Source organism: Peromyscus californicus, unplaced genomic scaffold, assembly GCF_007827085.1.
Source record: "Peromyscus californicus insignis strain IS unplaced genomic scaffold, ASM782708v3 Scaffold_8__1_contigs__length_139910024, whole genome shotgun sequence".
NCBI lineage: Eukaryota > Metazoa > Chordata > Mammalia > Rodentia > Cricetidae > Peromyscus > Peromyscus californicus.
The window spans coordinates 5,941,533-5,961,211 of record NW_026294606.1 but is presented as its reverse complement, the minus strand read 5'-3'; the positions used below and the strand labels follow the sequence as shown (position 1 = coordinate 5,961,211).

The following is a 19,679-nucleotide window of genomic DNA, read 5'->3' as shown; positions in this document are numbered from 1 at the left end:
CAATAAGCATTTAGAGACAATAAAACACCATGTAAACAGGTCAGCAGAACAAACATGCCTTCAACAATTCTGCACTGAAGTTAAAAAGGAACTCTCACCTCAAAGTCCTTATGTTTAATCAAAACTGTTACTAGACATTCTAACAGGAGACCTGTAGCCCTACAAATCTGGTTTTAAAAAATCTGAACAAGTGTTTTTTAACCACTGAGATACCTCTCCGGCCCTCAAATATCTGAAATAAATTAATTATATTTCTCTATGTTCCTAACACTCTTCTCATACGTAAACAGTAGATGAATTAAAAAAAAAAAAGACACACACACACAAAAAAAAAATACAGGGTTGTAGCTCATGGGTAGAGCACATGCTCGCATGCCCAAGGCCCTGGGTCTGATCCCCAGAACCCATAAACAAACAAAGAAGACACTCAACTGCTTCGCACTGACAGATCTAACATGGTGTACACACTGGCCACCAGCTCTCAAAGCTGCACACAGGAAGCGTCCAACCCTAACTGCTCTCTAGAAGGCAGTGACGGGGACTCAGGTGAACTCAGGAAACAGCTGGGGCATTCCTCTGCTGACCCGGCCGTACCTGCTCATCTCTCTGTCTCCACTCTTGCCAGTTCTCTTCCCGAGACTCCTTCTGTGCTGGGTTTGGCAATGGAAGCTCATGTTGAACATTGCAAATGGCATGGGAAGATTTCTGGGGAATTTTCTTAAAAGCAAGATTCCTGAGCTATAAAATAAGCACAACATATATTAAATTCAATTAATTTTAATTTTAAAATATTTCTAGTCTAAGTACTCATATTAACTTTTAAAACTTAGATAAAAGTTATTTATGGATTTATCTTTACTTATAAATTTCTTAATTTGTTTACTACATAAAGTCTCACTATGCTCTATGCTGTCAGGTTGGCTCAAGTAACCCCATCAGCTCAGTCTCCTGACAAGCTGGGGCTCCAGGCATGGGCTGCCTCCTTTTAAGACTTCTCTGTTTTAACTTAAGATCTTGAACACACAAGCTGCTCTGGTCAGGAGAAAACGCCTGTAAGTGTTTACTACATTTGAATTCAGGTAGGTGTATGTTCACCAAGTAGCTCTGCTCCAGAGATGGGGCACAGTGGCTGCCCCAGCGTGGCTTACATCAGTGCTCACAGCGTGGCTTACATCGGTAGCTTAGGGAAACAGACAAAGAACTCTAACAGTACCTCATTTGCTTCACTCTGCTGCTGTTCCTTCTTTTTTCTTCGTTTCTCTCTCTTTTTTTCATTTGTGGTTGATTTGTTTCCCAAAGTTTGAGACTTCCCATTATTCCGGCCTTTGCCTTTTCCAGGCTCGGAATCAGAACCACTGCCACTATCAACTTGTAACAGGGCAAATCGAGAGGCAGTAGTGAGAACAGAGCTAAGGACTGCTGAAGCCATGGTTCAGAACAGTAACTCCTGTGGGCAAGGAGGAGAGGAAGCAGATGAGAAAACACACTGAAGAAAAATTATTCTAATGTCTAGAACAGCCAGACATATAAAATACATTTCTCCTAACATCAGATTTGGTAGTATTTGGATTTGTACCCACAATTTCACTGTCATTAACATATTTTTTAACTTAAGTAAAAAAAAAAATTAAGAAAACATGGGTTTTATTTATCTCACAGGTAACAATACAAAACTACAATCAAACATGATGCTCATTCCCACATCTGGTTTTAGCATCCTTGGCTTTCCTTTTCTTTGAATGCTTGTGTGGTGTGTACACACTCATGGGAAAAATCCTAAATCACGATGGTCTTGCTGTGGAAGAGGAGGAACAGCACTTTTCATTATACACAAAGGCCCTTACTGCAGCTACATGTTTATCCCCAACTTCCAAGAAAACAAAAGAACAGAAAAGAACATTCTTATATTCAAAATGCTGAAGTTTGATTATAAAGACTGAGGTCTTACAACTAATTTTAAAAAATAAAGAGCTTATATTCCTTCAACCATGGAATTCATGCCTAGTACTGTCAACTTTGGCCAAAGCCTATGGCTGATGAGGTCACAGGCCCTAGGGGTACTTACTACGGTAGATTTGCTGAAAAGGCATGCCAAACCACCATGACCAGTGCTGCTCTAAGCCTTGGCCAGGGAATCGTTTCTTTAGAATGGAGTGCAGTTAAAACAACTGGGGCCAGAAAAGGGCATTGTATCCCCTGAACCACTGTACAGATGGTCGTGAGCCACTGTGCATGTGGTGAAAACCAAACCTGGGTCCTCTGCAAGGGCAGTAAATGCTCTTACCCGCTGAACCACTTCTTTACCCCGAAATACTAGCTTCAAACGACACTGTGTTCTCTTTCCCCTTCATCTAAATTCTTGGAAGCGTATGCTATACTGGCATGGGGTTGGCTCTATTAGCCAGATTGATATAATCTGAAGCCACAGTGAATTAAACCCTTAATAACCTGTGCTAGGCATGTGGCTTGAACCAAAAGGTTGTGCCACTTTAGGCTCCTGGGATTTTCAAACTGTTACTGCAGTATAACCTAGCTTTATCATGACATATTTAAAGACATTTCCAGAAGAGGGCGCCAGATCTCATTATAGATGGTTGTGAGCCACCATGTGGTTGCTGGAAACTGAACTCAAGACCTCTGGAAGGGTAGCCAGTGCTTTACCTCTGAGCCATCTTTCCATCCCCTATGAGCAGGTTCTAAGCAATGGCCTTAAACCTCTACACTGACATTTTCCCTCCTTTGCTAGCTAATAGCATGCCCTTTTAATAGCACAAAAATATATCTACAAGGCCTTGCTTAGACAATGCAAACATATTCTGCCAATCAGAGCTTTGTCATCAGTTTAAAACACCTGAAATTAGAAACTCATTAAATTTGAATTACTGAACTTACACAAATTCAGTATGTAGTGCCTGTCCTGCTAACTTACTGTTTTATTCCTCCTGATAACATTATTTTTAAAATGTGAATTTATTTCTTCCATTAGCTCTATATGAACACTCACAGGTCTCTTTCCAGTTTTAGATTAAAAGATGCCTTTTTCCTGTGTGTTAGAGATGCAGATGTCAAATGGTAGGGGTACTAAGCCAGGAGCTCAGTCTGGGAGCCAGGGAGCCTAGTCAAGCCCAATGTGCTACTTAGTGAGAGCCCCAAGGCAGTCTGCTATCTTCTTCCTCTGTGAGATGGGAGTGACAGCTGTCTGATTTCAGTAGGTCAAGATGTGTGAACTCTGTACAGCGGCAGCATAAATCAAATGTCAGCATTTACTGGTATTACTTGACTGTAATGTCTACATGAGTTAAATGCTCATAAATATCTATTCTAAAACACTTCTTGAAGAGGAGATAGGATCTGGCACAACTAAAATGTGACTAAACACAATGATTCCACTACAAAGCATGTTCCGAAATTCAAACCAACATTTGCCCGATCTAGAAGCTAAGACTTTGAAATGAAAGAAACAAGTTTTTAGGCGTGAAGTAGAAATTAGGCAGTCAGCAAAGCTCCATCAAAGGCCTAGTGAGTCCACTAGTGTAGCACAGAAGATAAGCATGGGTTTACCTGACCACAACTACAGCTGGGACTATGGGGTTTTTTTCTTTTTGGTTTTTCGAGACAGGGTTTCTCTGTATAGCCCTGGCTGCCCTGGAACTCATTCTGTAGACTAGGCTGGCCTTGAACTCAGAGAGATCCACCTGCCTCTGCCTCCCCAGTACTGGGGTTAAAGGTATGCACCACCTCGTCCAGTGGGACTATGTCTTAAACACTGGACACACAGAAGTGTTTCCTGAATGAGTGAGAATAACAAAAGGCAAAGCACAAAGGGCCTGAGAAAGGCCAACAAGAACTGTTGATAAGACAAAGCACGCTCACTAAGAAGGCTGCACCTCTGCAACAGCTTGAATGTGAGCACAGCATTAAAGGGGAGAGCGCAAAGGCGGAAATGCTCCTGAGCAACAGCATTCCTCGTTTGCTCAGGTTCAAGGGCGCAAAAGGACAGGACAGTGGCAGTCACCAGAACAATAATATAATAAATTATTATAATATGCTAAATATTTAATATAGTAAATAAAGTAAAGACAAAAAATTGTTCTACTTAGTCTTCAAAGCTAAAATTTCAGGGTTTTATGGTCCCTGTTCTTTTTTAAGACCAGGATTCTCTAGGTAACCCAGGTAAGCTCAGAGGTTACTCTGAGGCCCATGTGGCCTCCAGGTGCTGGGATGATAGGTGTGTACCATGACGCTGACTGAACCCAAGATAAACAGCTGGCATGTCTTCTATCTCAGCAGCCATGAGGGGATCTACATGCCATGGCAAAGGCAGAGTAACCAGTACTTCTAAAGTGACAGATGTAAACTTAAATGAAGAAAAGAGAATATGGTTTAATATAAAAACCACGCTCAGTTCCACTGGCAGTTGCTGACAGCTCTCCACCAGTAGGATTTTCATTTTTCTGACCTCTTAACTCTGTAACTTTTCTGTTTCCATTTTCCATATTTTCTTCAGATACCTGCTAAATTCTTAAATATACCTGTCTTAACACTCTGGGCATTCTCATTCTCACACTTTCTCTCAAGATACTCCTAAAGTCAGCCGGATGGCAGTAGCCTTTAATCCCAGCACTGGGGAGGCAGAGGCAGGTGGATCTCTGTGAGTTCGAGGCCAGCCTGGTCTACAGAGTAAGATTCAGGACAGTCACCAAAACTAAAGAGAGACCCTGTCTCGAAAAACAAAAACAAAAAACAAACAAAAAAGATACTCCTAAACTCAATACAGCTGCTTGCAGACTTCCACTCTGAGCCTGCCTTCTTGGACATGATCTCAAAAGACACAACACTTTTCCTTCTTCCAAGAACCTACCAAAATGTATAACTTTCCTGCAGTTTTTAATCTTAAAATCCAATAAAATTGTCCTTGAGCTTACAAAATACAAAAAGAAAAATCAAAATGCTTGAAATTACATTATGTTTTCCAATGACTCCTATGAAAAACAAAATACCTTGAAAAGGGAAAATTACTATCTCTCCCCAAAATGAAACAGAGTGGAACCAATACAGTCGGGCTTTTCCTACCACGAATCAAAATGAAGAATTAAGAGAATTAGAATTGGCAGTCAGACTGCGGTCTTTCATGTTAGTGACGCCTAAGGATAGCAGAAGGAGAGCATGCTCCTAGAGTCCATTAGCTTCACTAATCAACTTCTAAGACTTCCCAGAAATAGTCATTTCATACAATCACCATCTCCTTTGCAGCCCTACAGCTCACACAGACACATCCCAGGTCCCTACAGCTCACACAGACACATCCCAGGTCCCTACAGCTCACACAGACACATCCCAGGTCTCTACAGCTCACACAGACACATCCCAGGTCCCTACAGCTCACACAGACACATCCCAGGTCCCTACAGCTCACACAGACACATCCCAGGTCCCTACAGCTCACACAGACACATCCCAGGTCCCTACAGCTCACACAGACACATCCCAGGTCCCTACAGCTCACACAGACACATCCCAGGTCCCTATAGCTCACACAGACATCCCAGGTCCCTACAGCTCACACAGACATCCCAGGTCCCTACAGCTCACACAGACATCCCAGGTTCCCTACAGCTCACACAGACACATCCCAGGTCCCTACAGCTCACACAGATATCCCAGGTCCCTACAGCTCACACAGACACATCCCAGGTCCCTATAGCTCACACAGACACATCCCAGGTCCCTATAGCTCACACAGACATCCCAGGTCCCTACAGCTCACACAGACATATCCCAGGTTCCCTACAGCTCACACAGACACATCCCAGGTTCCCTACAGCTCACACAGACATCCCAGGTTCCCTACAGCTCACACAGACACATCCCAGGTCCCTACAGCTCACACAGACACATCCCAGGTTCCCTACAGCTCACACAGACACATCCCAGGTCCCTACAGCTCACACAGACATCCCAGGTTCCCTACAGCTCACACAGACATCCCAGGTCTCTACAGCTCACACAGACATCCCAGGTTCCCTACAGCTCACACAGACACATCCCAGGTTCCCTACAGCTCACACAGACATCCCAGGTCTCTACAGCTCACACAGACATCCCAGGTCCCTACAGCTCACACAGACATCCCAGGTCCCTACAGCTCACACAGACATCCCAGGTCCCTACAGCTCACACAGACACATCCCAGGTTCCCTACAGCTCACACAGACATCCCAGGTCCCTACAGCTCACACAGACATCCCAGGTCCCTACAGCTCACACAGACATCCCAGGTCCCTACAGCTCACACAGACACATCCCAGGTCCCTACAGCTCACACAGACACATCCCAGGTCCCTACAGCTCACACAGACACATCCCAGGTTCCCTACAGCTCACACAGACACATCCCAGGTCCCTACAGCTCACACAGACACATCCCAGGTCTTAAAGCTCTTCCCGCAGGATGTGGCTGGGGTTAGTGCTCCTTTAGTCTTGTGTTCTCAGTTTCAGCATATCACCTCCAGTCACATCTGAGAGTAACACAGCATCACTTCCTCTCCTCCCATCCTCTTTCAAGCATATTTAGTTCTTTAAATCCAGATACTGACTTACATATACATACTTACATAATTAGTTAATAATTAATTATATAATTAAATGGAGGAATAATGGCCTGCACTAAGGTAGTCTATAAATATGGTGTTTACTATATAGACATTTATATAGCACTAAAATACTGCAAAGTCAAGTTTTAAATCAAGAAATCTAAATATAGTTTTGTATTTTTTCCTCTCTACCCTGTGAGTCTTCCATTAAGAATAACTTTGGTGCTGGAGGGCAGTTTAGTATAGGACAACTGCTTTGCTCTCCAGTACTACTAAACATAAAAAGTAAATGTGTCCTCTATAAAATAAATTGTAAAGCTAGTGTAAGGGGTTGATGAAAGACAAAACAAGTTCACAAGGTAACTTAAAAAGCAAATGTTGCAGGGAAAAGTAAGAAAAAAAAAACACAAAAAAACAGGTTTACAATAAAAACCATGCAGGTAATTTATCATCTGCAAATCCATCTCACTAGTCCACTGCTTTACCTGAGGCTCCAGTGTGCTCCCTACTCTACAATCCCAGGTCTAGAATGTCTCCTCCACCTAAAACATCTCCATTCCTCAAATTTAGCCCTGTTGCAAGTCAACTCTGATCTGCCCTCAAGTTAAGCATTCACTCTAATATTCCTTCTATTTACTCCTGTTATTCAATGGATTCCTTAAAACAGCTGTTATTGTATCTAGCTCCCTGCTGTCCCGATTTAAAAATGTTGAACATGGATCTCTTCCCCGTGTTCCCAGGGAACATAAAGAACTTGGCACACACATTAACAGATAAATTGATCAGTCATTTGTAATGGTGCACATCTGCAGTCTCAACACTAGAAGAGCTAAGGCAGGAAGGTCTTATGTTCAAGGCTAGCCTGGGCTACACATTAGGAAATTGTCTCAGCAAAAAGAAAGAAGAAATAACATTAGATATATCAATAATGACATCAAGCTTACTGGCTGGGGCCTAACTATATTTTCCAGGTACAGAGTGCTACATACCTAAGTGTGCGCTGAAATGTGTGCTTCTGAACTAGGAGAATGAGGGTACAAAGTACACGTGAATGAACAATCAGTTCAAAACTATTTCATTAAAAGCACCATCACAACTAATTATTCCTACAACTAATTTTTTCTAGGAATCTTGCTTTTGTAGGGAGTTTTTGATTTTTAAAAGGTGAGGGTGCAAGATACACTGTTTATAGTAGAGAAAAGGCTAAGCTGCAATCAGCAAGATTTATAAATGATCTAGATTCTTGGTCTCTATGAAGGGCCACAGCCATTATGACCTCCTTCCTCTATGACCTCACTAGAGTCAGGAAAGAACTTGTCCAGGGAACTCAATTACACTCAAGAACAATTAATTTTATTCCTTTTTTTTTTTTTGGTTTTTCGAGACAGGGTTTCTCTGTGTAGCTTTGCACCTTTCCTGGAACTCACTTGGTAGTCCAGGCTGGCCTCGAACTCACAGAGATCCGCCTGGCTCTGCCTCCCGAGTGCTGGGATTAAAGGCGTGCGCCACCACCGCCCGGCAATTTTATTCCTTTTTAAATGAACAGTAGTTATCATCTATCAATACCATCAACCAGTTAGCTAGATCCAAAAAGAAAATTCACAATGTATATACCATCAATGAATGTGGCTATATGCTTTGAGACAGGATCTCACTGTGTAGCCCAGACTGGGACTCTCAATCCTCCTATCCCAGCCTCCTGAGTCCTAGAAATACAGATGTATACCACCACATCCATCTAGAGAGGCCTTGGTAAAATCTAATAGATTAAAAACAACAAACTGATGAATTAGACCATGAAAGGCCCTGTGTTTGATGCTAAGCACCCCTCCTGCCCCCCACCCCCAATTAAAAGTGAGCATAAAATGAAATGTCATTAAGTATCACTAAACTTTGTGCCTGTCATTTTGACTTCTTAAAACTTAAGGTTCACAGGCATCAAGGGCCAAGTGCATTCTGAAACTCTGCTTTCAACACACTTATTGCAAATGGCATAAACTTAAAGGTCTACCCCAAATCCCACCTCCCCCACATACACTGGTTAAGTACAGCCTTCCTTCTCTGATCTGCAGCTCTCAATTTCTGGGACTGAAAATTCTTTAAAAAAAAAAAAAAAAAAAAAAAGAAAGAAAGAAAGAAAGAAAGAAGGAAGGAAGGAAGGAAGGAAGGAAGGAAGGAAGGAAGGAAGGAAGGAAGAAAGAAAGAAGAAAGAAAGAAAGAAAGGAAGAAAGAAGGAAAGAAATCCAAACAATGTACTAAGGGATTCTGTCGTGAAGGAAGTGTAAGAATTTTCACAGCATCCCTATGATCCACGTTCATGTTTGCTAGAAGCCCCTGGGTTAGTGCAAGTAAGTTTATTTTGATCTTTAATAGATAAGCTCATTAAATAAGCTTTAACTACTTGCCAATTTTAGTGGTATAAACTAGTGTAGGGAAACCCTAGATTTCTAGAAAGGTTTTTCAATATAGTTTTACGATTTTTTCGATAGTTTCTCAAATATTTTTGGAGCTACAGGCTTAACTTCATTCTGGTTACAGGTGCAAGCACGTTCTTATAAACAGAGCAGGGTGCAGAACAATGTGTTCTCGGCGTTAGGAAAGCCATCTTTCGCTAGAACTCTCCACCGATATCAACTGAGAAATATGGCAATGGGAGGGGGCGGGGCAGACAATGGAATAAACTTTCGTCCCAACTGCTCAGGATCTAGGAACACCTCAGCGCAGGCGACCCCGCCACAACGCGCAGCTGTTAAAGGCAGCGGCAGCAAAGGCACGCCTGAGAAGCCCGCACGTCTACCTCGGGCTGCCGGGAGGAGGGCGGTGTGGCCGTCCCCTCCTCTCCCTCCTTCGGGACCCAAAGCCAAACCTCACGCACGAGCGGTTCCGGGTGCTCCAAAACTTGTTCGCGAAGTACCCGGAGAAAGAGCGCGGGGTGGGCGAGCCCCAGCTGCAGCCGAGACGCGGCGTCCAAGCCTGCAAGCAACACGGGAGTCAGGTGGGCGCTCTAGAAATTTCCGGGCGGGCGAGCGGCCGCACCTGTCACGCCCGCGGCCCGCCGAGGCCTGCGGCCCGCACTCTCCCGCAGCCTCCGCGGCCCTCTCGCCCTTCCCGCCGCCCGGCCCGGTCCCCGCCTCAGGCCGCACTCGGCCGCGTCGCCTTAGCCGCGAGCTGCGGGGCTCCGCGGACTCACCGGGCCTCGCCGCGGCGCGGCCGCTCTCCTCTCCCCCGCCGCTCCCGCGCAGCCCCGGGCGTTGGGCGCGGGGCGCAGGGCGTCCGCAGTAACGGGCCCGCGGCCGGGCGGCGGGCGCGCGGAGGCGGCGCGGCGCGGCGCGGAGCGGCAGGCCTGGCGCCCGCAGCGGCGCGCGGGACTTCTTTCCTGAGGGTCGCGGCGCGGCGGACGCGGACGCTGGCGCCGAGGCGAGGTCCGCGGGTGACGGACCGCGGAGGACCAGAACCACCTGCTGGAGGAGCCGCGCTACGGGGGCCGCGCAGGGTCCAAACGGCTCGCGTAGGCTGCGGCTCCGCGGTCCTCGGGGTCGCGGAGCACCGCGGAGCCGGGAAGGTGGGAGGCCTTCCGGGACAGAGGCTTAGGCCGCCGCCCGCGCAGCGCGGCGGGATCACTGGGCTCTCCCGAGGCCCGGGGGCGGAGGAGGACCTCCAGGCGGGGAAGGAGGGCGGTGCCGCCAGCGAGATGCAAACAGCCAGGCGGCCGCGGATTCCCTAGGGAAAAGAGAACTGCTCCGCTCTGCCGCCCCGGACACCTATCGGGTCTCGGTTTAGTTTTGCAAAGTTGAGTGGCTTACCCAATCCCGGCAGCCAGCGGCAGAGCTGGAACGGCGCTGTACTGCCCTGACGCTATCCCACACAAGTCACTTCCACGGGTAGGATGCTGCGGGGACACCGAGAGGAGTTGAAGTTATCCTCGCCCTCACGGAGAAAGGAGCGAAGCAAAGCTGAAACTGTAGAAAACGCCAGACCACCGTAGGGGCCTTGAGGAAAAATACAGAGCACTACACAGGAGGACGGCGCGCATCTGTGGGCCAGCGTGAGGGAGGAGGCTTCTGGAACTGGCCTGGGAAGAGGTGGAGTTTTGCAGGGAGACCTTGGGGCCTCAGATGGAGGCCTTTGGACGCTGCGTTCCAGTGACTGAAGACGCCAGAGGCTGGGGCATGGTGCCGAGTGGCAGAGACAACTGGAAATGGGGCACAACTTCCAAATGGAAGGATTTGTATTTAAGGCAGTGTTTCGTTTTCTAGGTTTAGAAGTTGAGAGGAAGAAAAGGCTTTTGCGTTGTAAGTACTGTCTGAAGGAAAGCAGACGTTAGAGATGGAAAAGTGACAGCCCTATGTAGACCAGGTAGAAGGTAATGACCAGCTATGACAGCTATTGAGGTGTGGTGACACACGCCTGTGATCCCAACCCTGGGAGTCCGAGGTCAGTGGTTACACAGAAAGATTGATCTGGGCGTTAAGACTGAGATGGGGGAGGGGCAGAAAGAATTTTAAATAATGTGTAGTACACTTTACAGGATTTGACAGCTTGATTGCTTAGGGTTAGGGAGAGAGAAACAGGGGCTTAAGACTGGACGATCGTCAGAGGGACAATACTTAGAAGAGAAAGGAGACAGTTACTCTAAAAAATATTTTTAAAAATGTATTTATTCTACATCCAGGCTGAAGTTTCCCCTCGCTCCTCTCCTCCCAGTCCCTTCCCCCCACCCTGTGTTCCCACCCATTGTTTTTGGTTTTTCACACACACCCCCCCCCCCCAAAGCTCCCAAATAAATCACACACAAAGGCTTATTCCTAATTATGAATGACCGGCCTTAGCTTGGCTTGTTTCTTGCCAGCTTTCCGTAACTTAAATTATCCCGTTTACCTTTTGCCTCTGGGATTTTCCCGTCCTCTTCTGTAAATCTTACTCTTACTCCATGGCTTGCTATGTAGCTGTGTAACTGGCCCCTGGAGTCCTCCTCCTCCTTCTCTGACTACTTCTTTCTCCTCCCAGATTTCTCTTTCTATTTATCCTCTCTGCCTGCCAGCCCCGCCTATCCTTTCTCTTGCCTCGCTATTGGCCAGTTCTTTATTGGACCATTAGGCGTTTTACACAGGCACAGTAACACAGCTTCACAGAATTAAACAAATGCAACATAAACAAAAGTAACACACCTTAAAATAATATTCTACAACACACCGTCTAATCCACTCCTCTTCCGTTTTTTGTTTAGGAAAGGGCAGATCTCCCAGGGATATCAACAAAACATGGCATATCAAGTTGCCTTAAGACTAAGCCCTCCCCATGTGTTAAGGCTGGGCAGGGCGATCCAGTATTCAGAGTAGGTCTCAAAAGCCGCTGGAAGAGTCAGAGACGGCCCTGCAGGCGCTGCTTTTTTTTTTTTTTTTCAAATGTTCATTGGTGTTCTGCCTGCACGTATGTCTGTGTGAGGGTGCCACATCCCCTGGAACTGGAGTTACAGCCTGGTGTGAGCTGCCATGTGGGCGCTGGGAGTTGAACCCGGGTCCCCTGGAAGAGCAGACAACTACTGAGCCATCTCTCCAGCCCCCAGACAGCTGCTCTTTAGGAAAAGATGATCAGTTTAGACTTGGACATTTGGAAGGGCTGAAGGCAGCCCAACAGATGTGGTTACTAAGAAGTTAGAGAGAAAAGTTCTGAAATAGGTGGAAGAACTGGATGGGAATGCGCATGGGGCCGAGGGGGCAGTACAGTGGGTAGTTTGCATTCTATCCCCAGAGTGAGTGTCAGATCTCCCATGGTAGCATGATCTTGTCCCAGTGATTAGCAGACAGGGAGAGGGGGATCCCTGGGTCTTGCTAGCCAACCTGTCTCAAAAAAACAAAAATCAAAGAACAAAAACAACCCAAGGTGGATAGCACTTGAGGAATGATAATCAAAGTTGTCCCTCTAGCCTCCACACACACATGTACACACAATCCACCTGCATATATATGAGCACCCCCACATCTACACACATGTACACACAATCCACTTGCATGTATATGAGCACCCCCACATCTACACACATGTACACACAATCCACTTGCATGTACATGAGGACCCCGCCCCCACTCACATACACACAGAAATAGATTGGAAACTCCTCAGCCTAGCATTGTATTGCTGTGAGAGAAGCAGGTAGACACAGTCTTCATATACATTGTTAGTCTTGCTACCTCAAGTATGGCCACATCTGTGTCATCAGCAAGTCCATTAGAAATATGGGGATCTCAGGCCCCAACACAAACCTGCCAACTGACACCCTAGGCTTCAAAGACATTGCAGGAGGTGATCCACATGGGTGTTTGGGAAGCTGGGTCATAGGTGAGAAAAGCCAGCAGTAGAAGAGGAAGAGGGGCACCTGAGTAGGACCGGAACACCAAAGCAGGGGGACTTGAGTCTCATGAAGCTGGGCATGAGGAGTGCAGGTCAGTGCCATGAACTGTAGAGGTTGAGAAGGACGAGGGACAGCGATGCCATGAGCACCATGCCAGCCAATTCTCAATGGAAGCTTAGAGACTTACTTTCTGACTGGGGAGTACCTAGAGACAGTCCTTGCTGTGTGCGCACACTTGGGACATGTTGAAGTAAGCAGGTGGACTGATAGATGGAGAACAGAACGTCTGTCTCTAAGGGTTGCTTCTGCTTTCTCAGCAGAGTGAGGAGCAAGGTCATCTTTTGTCTGTTACAGTTCACGTCCCTGGATGCAGACTGCTTTTCCCAGCCTAGAGTGGGACTTGCCGAGTCTTTACTTGAGCAGTGTGCTTCCTCCAGGTGTTTCCTCCTTCTGCCAACTGGACCAGGACACAGCAGCTCTGCTTCGATTGTCTAGACTCCTGGAAGCACCTGGAAGTGGCAGAGCCACAAGAAAGCGCCTGGAGGAAGAGGAGCTTCTGACGGTTGACCTAGAACACCCAATTATGTGAATGATGTCTGGACTTGGATTGAACTAGAGCCTTAAGACTTTGGGGTCCATTTGTTGTAGCCTAACATGGCATTAACTAAAACTCATAAAGGAAGAATAGAACTTGGCATGTCTGAGTGAAGAAAAGTGATCAGACGGAGCTTTCCAGACACCACTAAACCCTTCAGTGAAGGACCAAGAAATTAGAGGGAGACTAGTCAACCAGTCCTACATTCCAGTTCATGTGAGGCACTGAGGAGATAGCGTGGGCACTATGCAGGACAGGGAGCTGGCCAGGAAGCATAATAAGGGAGAAGGACAAAGTATTTGAAGGTAAGAAACAAAGGAAGCATTATTATGTCAAGCATGGTAGGAGAGAAGGTTAAGAAGAGGGTAAGGAGTAGCTAGAAATATGGTAAGGTTGGGGCTGGAGATGTGGCTTGGTGGTTAAGAGCACTGGCTGCTGTCCAAAGGACCTGGGTGGGTCTGATTCCCAGCATCCACATGGTGGCTCACAAACTTCTGTAACTCCAATCCCAGGAGATCTGGCTTCCACAGGCACCAGGCATGAATGTGGTGCATGATATATATGCAGGCAAACATCTGAAAACATTAAAAAAAATAAAATATGGTAAAGTTTCTAAACTGGAGCATTTGACCAGGTTAAGTAATTTTTAGAATTTGGGTGCTGTGGAACAATCTTTGTACACTGTATGTATTTCTCTCATTGTTAATAAAAAGCTGATTGGACGATGGCTAGGCAGGATTTGGGGGCAGAGAGAATGCTGGGAAGGAGGGCAGAGTGGGAGGAGTTGACAGACAGACAGGAAGCAGGACATACAGGAAAGGTAAAACTCAGAAGCCCTGGGACAGCACATGTATTAATAGAAATGGGTTAATTTAAGTTGTAAGAGCTAGTTAGTAATAAGCCTGAGCTATGGGCTGAGCATTTATAATTAATGAGTATCTGAGTGGTTATTTGGGAAGTGGCTGGCGGAACAGAGCTGATTGTGGTCCCAATGAAAGACTCCACCTACATTTGGGTCCTATGGGGAATGACCTAAAAACAGCACAAGTGAAAAGTAGAATCTGCACATTAAAATTAAAAGGGGATCTGTGTAGCAAGTCTTGCTTTGTCCTGCCAATTCCCAAATGACGACATGGAGACTTCTTATTAATTATGAAAAACTCAGCCTTTAGCTTAGGCTTGTTCTCAACTAACTCTTGTAACTTAAATTAACCTGCTTCTATTAACCTATATTTTTCCACATGTCTTTTTTACCTCTCCTCCATTCTGTATGTCCAAATTGATCTGAGTCTCACTGGTATCTCCCCACCTCTTCTTCCCAGAGTCTTTTTTCTCCTTGGAAATCCTGCCTTGTCAGAAGTGATTGTCATGAGCTATTGCAGGCCATGATGTAATTATAGCTTATAGCAATTGATAATTCAGATATCAACCCATCAGAGGAATGATTCTATGATGGGACACCTGCTGTGGGATGTTCTGTATGTTAAATGTGTTGCTCTGATTGGTTAATAAATAAAACACTGATTGGCCAGTAGCCAGGCAGGAAGTATAGGTGGGACAAGGAGAGAGAATTCTGGGAGGAGGACGGTTCAGAGAGAGACTGCCAGCTGCCGCCATGATGAGAAGCAGATGTTAAGATACCGGTAAGCTATGAGCCACGTGGCAACTTATAGATTAATAGAAATGGGTTAAGATATAAGAACAGTTAACAAGAATCCTGCCTTGGCCATACAGTTTGTAAATAATATAAGTGTCTGCGTGTTTATTTTATAAGTGGGCTGTCGAACTGCCGGGGCTTGGCGGGACTCGGAGAGAAAACTCTAGCTACAGACACCCCATCAGCAAGGCTTACGGATCACTGACTCTGAAAACTGTTGCTTTTGTCTGTAACTTCACTTGCACAATAACAGCTATGATGTCTCCCCATTACCATGCACTTTCATGTAATGTGTACATGTAATCTCATGATTACATCTCAATCTTTTGGCCACACATATTTTTGGATGGTCAGGAAGATGACTTCTCATTTAGCTGTGTAATTTTGATGAATAGAAACATACTAAAATATGCTTCATAACTAGATCTATTGTTTCCTATGACTTAGAGGTCTGCTCTCCATCCTTGGCTTACTGACGGGGCACATTGTCCAAATGAAGTGTCCTTGGGATAGATTACAGGCATAAGTTTCACAGATTTTATTCATGAGTGAAATTGCAGGTGTTTGGCCTTATTGGATCAAAACCATTCAAAAGATTTATGGTGAACTAGAGTGATATTGCAGGTGTCTGGTCTTGATATATCATAGTCCTCCAAGGGATCTACAGCACCTTTGTTGCCCTAAGCTTCCTCCACCAGCTCTGCCTTATCAACACCTCCCCATTCTGATTCAAAAAGCAATTACCACTTTGTATTTATTTCTACACTAGTTTTTAATGCAAGATTTTAGGCTCAATAGACTTAACTATGTTTAGGCCCTGCAATTCAGATGATTAACAGAAAAAGGCTGTTAACTGATTAACCATGCCCGGATATTATTAATCACACTTAAGAAATATGATAGAATGCAGGTATTCTTCACCTCTTCCTTAGATCTCTCATTGGTTTAGTGTTTTCCATTGTAACCCTTGTAGCTATCCCTCTAAGAGATAAGCCAGAACTTTTTTTTTTTTTTTTTTTTTTTTTTTTTTTTTTTTTTTTTTTTTTGGTTTTTCGAGACAGGGTTTCTCTGTGTAGCTTTGCGCCTTTCCTGGATCTTGCGCTGTAGACCAGGCTGGCCTCGAACTCACAGAGATCCACCTGGCTCTGCCTCCCGAGTGCTGGGATTAAAGGCGTGCGCCACCACCGCCCGGCTAGCCAGAACTTTTTACGGCTGCAGCTATGACCAGCCATCAATTAAGCTCACAAAGCTTTTGCCTAGTGTGACTCTTATTGTATCTACAAAGAATGCTTGTCCCTGAGAGTTTGCCTTGTAGCCTTTTTTTTTTTTTTAATTACTAACAAGTTACTAATGAATGGATATAGATGTGCTTGGGAATTTATAACAGAGAACAATAAAGAGACATGACTGGAACTGTAGCTAGAGCTTTCCTGCCTGGCCCACAGTCAGGACAAATCTCTCTCATCTGCCAGTCCCACAGCCTCAGACCCAACCAAGTAAACACAGAGACTTATATTGGTTACAAACTGTATGGCCGTGGCAGGCTTCTTGCTAACTGTTCTTACAGCTTAAATTAATCCATTTCTATTAATCTATACCTTGCCACATGGCTCGTGGCTTACCGGCATCTTCACATGCTTTTTGTCATCGTGGCGGCTGGCAGTGTCTCTGACTCAGCCTTCCACTTCCCAGCTTTATTCTCCTCCTTGTCCCGCCTATACTTCCTGCCTAGCCAATGGCCAATCAGTGTTTTATTTATTGACCAATCAGCAACACATTTGCCATACAGATCATCCCACAGCATGGAACATGTGTGAGTTTTCCCATAAACCCTCAGATTAGAAATATCCTAATTTCCTTTCCCTTTGTTGTGGCTTCTGATCCTGAGACAGATCTGTAGTTATTAGTAATATCAGAGTGCATGAGGATATATATATATATATAGATATATAGATATAGATATATCTATATATATATATTTTTATGAAGTATGCTATATTTCATATCCTAAGGGGCTCCCCAAAGGAAGGTCTACCTGATCGAGGTTTGGTGCCCAGAATCTTTGGAGGTATTTTTTAAAAGATATAGTCAACTCTGACCCCACTTCAGTCTCTTTTTCCTTCTTGGCTGTGAAGTAAGCAGTTTAGGGGTTTGCTCCCTGGCGTGATGTTCACCACAGGCCCTGAAGCACCAGTCAGTCATGCACTAGAACACACAAAACTGTGAGCTAGTGTTAATCTTTTCTCTTTAAAAGCTGTCAGGCATTTTATCATAATAGGTGACTAGCAGTGAGGGACCAGAGGAAAGGGTCAAAGAATCAAGAGGCAGTAAGAGTTTTGAAAGGATTATCTGTAGTCATAATAGGCCCCCAAATCATGACACACCGACTTATGAAAGCTCAGCCTATAGCTTAGGCTTATTTCTAACTAGCTCTTATAACTTAAATTAACCTATTTCTATTTGTCTATGGCTCATTGCTGTGGAATAATCCTCTTGTACAATGTAAAGATTTGTCACTTGAATTGGTTTAAGAAAACACTGATTGGCCAGTAGCCAGGAAGGAAGTATAGGTGGGCCTACCAAACTAAGAATGCTGGGAAGAGGAAGGCGTAATCAGGAGTCACTAGCCAGATGCAGAGGAAGCAAGAAGAAAATGATGCAATGAGAAAAGGTACCAAACCATGTGGCTAAACATAGATAAGAATTATGGGTTAATTTAAGTGTAAGAGCTAGTTAGTAATGAGCCTGAGCTACCAGCCGAGCATTTATAATTAATAAAAGCCTTTGAGTGATTATTTAGAAGCAGCTGTGGAGTGGGGTAAGACAGAGAAAAGCCTCTGTCTACAGCTCATGGCTTTTACCTCTCCTCTTGCATGTCTTGTATCCTCTATGTCTGGCTGGCACTTCCTCCTTTCTTCTTCTCAGTTTTTCTTTGTCCAGAAGTCCCGCCTATACCTCCTGCTTAGCTAATGGCTATTCAGCTCCTTATTAAACCAATCACAGTGACACATCTTCACACAGTGTAAAGGAATATTCCATAACAAATATCCATGTTTTATTGTTTATATGTAGCCATGCATTGTCTTTGTTATCCACGTTTTATTATTCATATGTAGCCATGTGTTGTCTTGGTTAACAACACACCACATACATCAGTGGTCTCAGAGATCGAAGTGCATGATGCTGTACAGCTGCCATTCCAGTACTCAGGAGGTGAAAGCAGGAAGGTCATGAGTTTGCTGCCAGCCTAAGCTACAAAGAGTTTGAGGCAAACAGAGCCCCATCTCAAAGAAATAAAAACACAACCTAACAACAACCAACCAAGGTAATGTTGCCTAAGGACATCTAGCTGTGTTTGTCTGTGTAAGTGGCCCTCTGTGCTGTACAATGACTAAATCACCATATGCTCACAGAACATATCCCTGTCATTATACAATCAGACTCTCCCATACATATGTGGGAAGAGAGCTCCTCTTTGTTCCCACCGATCCCCCATGTAAAGGCTTGGTTGCCATTCAGTGCTACTGGTAGGTGACTGAAGCTTAAAGAGGGGGGCCTGGTGGGAGGTCTTTAGGTCAGCTCCTGAAGAGGGTGGCAGGACCCACACCTTCCCTTATGTAATCCCCAGCAATGAAACAGTGGTTTTACTTTCTAAGTGCTCCTGTCCCAATGCAATGGGGCCAGTCAATCACAGGCGGGGCCCTCCAAGACTGAGCCGAAATTACTCTTCTCTTGTAAGTTGTCTACGTTAGGTACTTATCACCATAATGCAAAGCTGATTAGCGTGGTTTGGGAACCAGCTACTCCAAGTGAAGAGATCTCTAAATATGAAGTTTGGCCCACTATAGTGAGGAGGAGGGTGACTTTTTAAAAAAAAAAAAAATCTCTTACAGTGAAGTTATCCACATTATCAGAGACCTCATTAGATTTCTATCACTGACTCTCAAATGTAGGTACTACTTTAGGATATGCATGTATTTGGAGAAGCCCCTTGCATGAGAGACCAGCCTAAATGAACAAACAAGAAATTTTAAAAGAGTAAGATGGGGGGCGGAGGTGGTGGTAATAAAACCAGTGCACAGAGCATAAAAATGTATCCGTGTTTTTTTAATTAAAAAACTTTTTAAATTAAACAAAAATAGTTCATGTATATGGGTGTTTTGCTTGCTTCTCTGTTTGTGTGCCGTGTGCATGCAGTGCCCTCAGAGTCCAGAACAGTGCATTGGCTCCCCAGAACTGCGGTTAGAGATGGTTTTGAGTCACCCTGTGGCTGCTGGGAGTTGAAGCCTGGTCTTCTGGTAGGGCAGTGTCCTAGTTAAGCTTGCTGTTGCTCTGATGAAACACCATAACCAAAGCAACTTGGGAAGGAAAGGGTTTATTGGGCTTACACTTCCATATTGCTGGTCATCATTGAAGGAAGTCAGGATAGGAACTCAAGCAGGGCAGGATCCTGGAGGCAGGAGCTGAAGCAGAGGCCGTGGA

General features: G+C 45.0%; 1 protein-coding gene and 1 long non-coding RNA gene across 7 annotated transcripts in view; one reads left to right on the top strand and one right to left on the bottom strand.

The window, feature by feature from the left end:
* Positions 1–11,318, bottom strand: part of Gkap1 (G kinase anchoring protein 1) — a 38,783-nt gene extending 27,465 nt beyond the window's left edge. Inside the window, exons 1-4 of one of the 4 annotated variants that reach the window (XM_052727522.1) lie at positions 10,397–11,318; positions 9,391–9,566; positions 1,214–1,447; positions 595–738 (exon numbers count right to left, since the gene is read on the bottom strand). In XM_052727522.1, coding sequence (XP_052583482.1) covers positions 595–738; positions 1,214–1,429 — 360 coding nt within the window. In that variant the 5' untranslated portion in view covers positions 1,430–1,447; positions 9,391–9,566; positions 10,397–11,318. The remainder of the gene's footprint in view (positions 1–594; positions 739–1,213; positions 1,448–9,390; positions 9,567–10,396) is intronic. The other 3 variants (XM_052727521.1, XM_052727519.1, XM_052727520.1) reach the window with 3 other exon arrangements.
* Positions 1–19,679, top strand: part of LOC128103286 (uncharacterized) — a 105,387-nt gene that overhangs the window by 54,197 nt on the left and 31,511 nt on the right. For 2 of the 3 annotated variants that reach the window (XR_008215661.1, XR_008215662.1), the window contains exon 1: positions 9,473–9,588. The exons of the other annotated variant lie outside the window; for it this stretch is intronic. This is a non-coding gene — a long non-coding RNA (uncharacterized LOC128103286). Of the gene's footprint in view, positions 1–9,472; positions 9,589–19,679 lie in introns of those variants that run through there. 3 annotated transcript variants of the gene reach the window in all.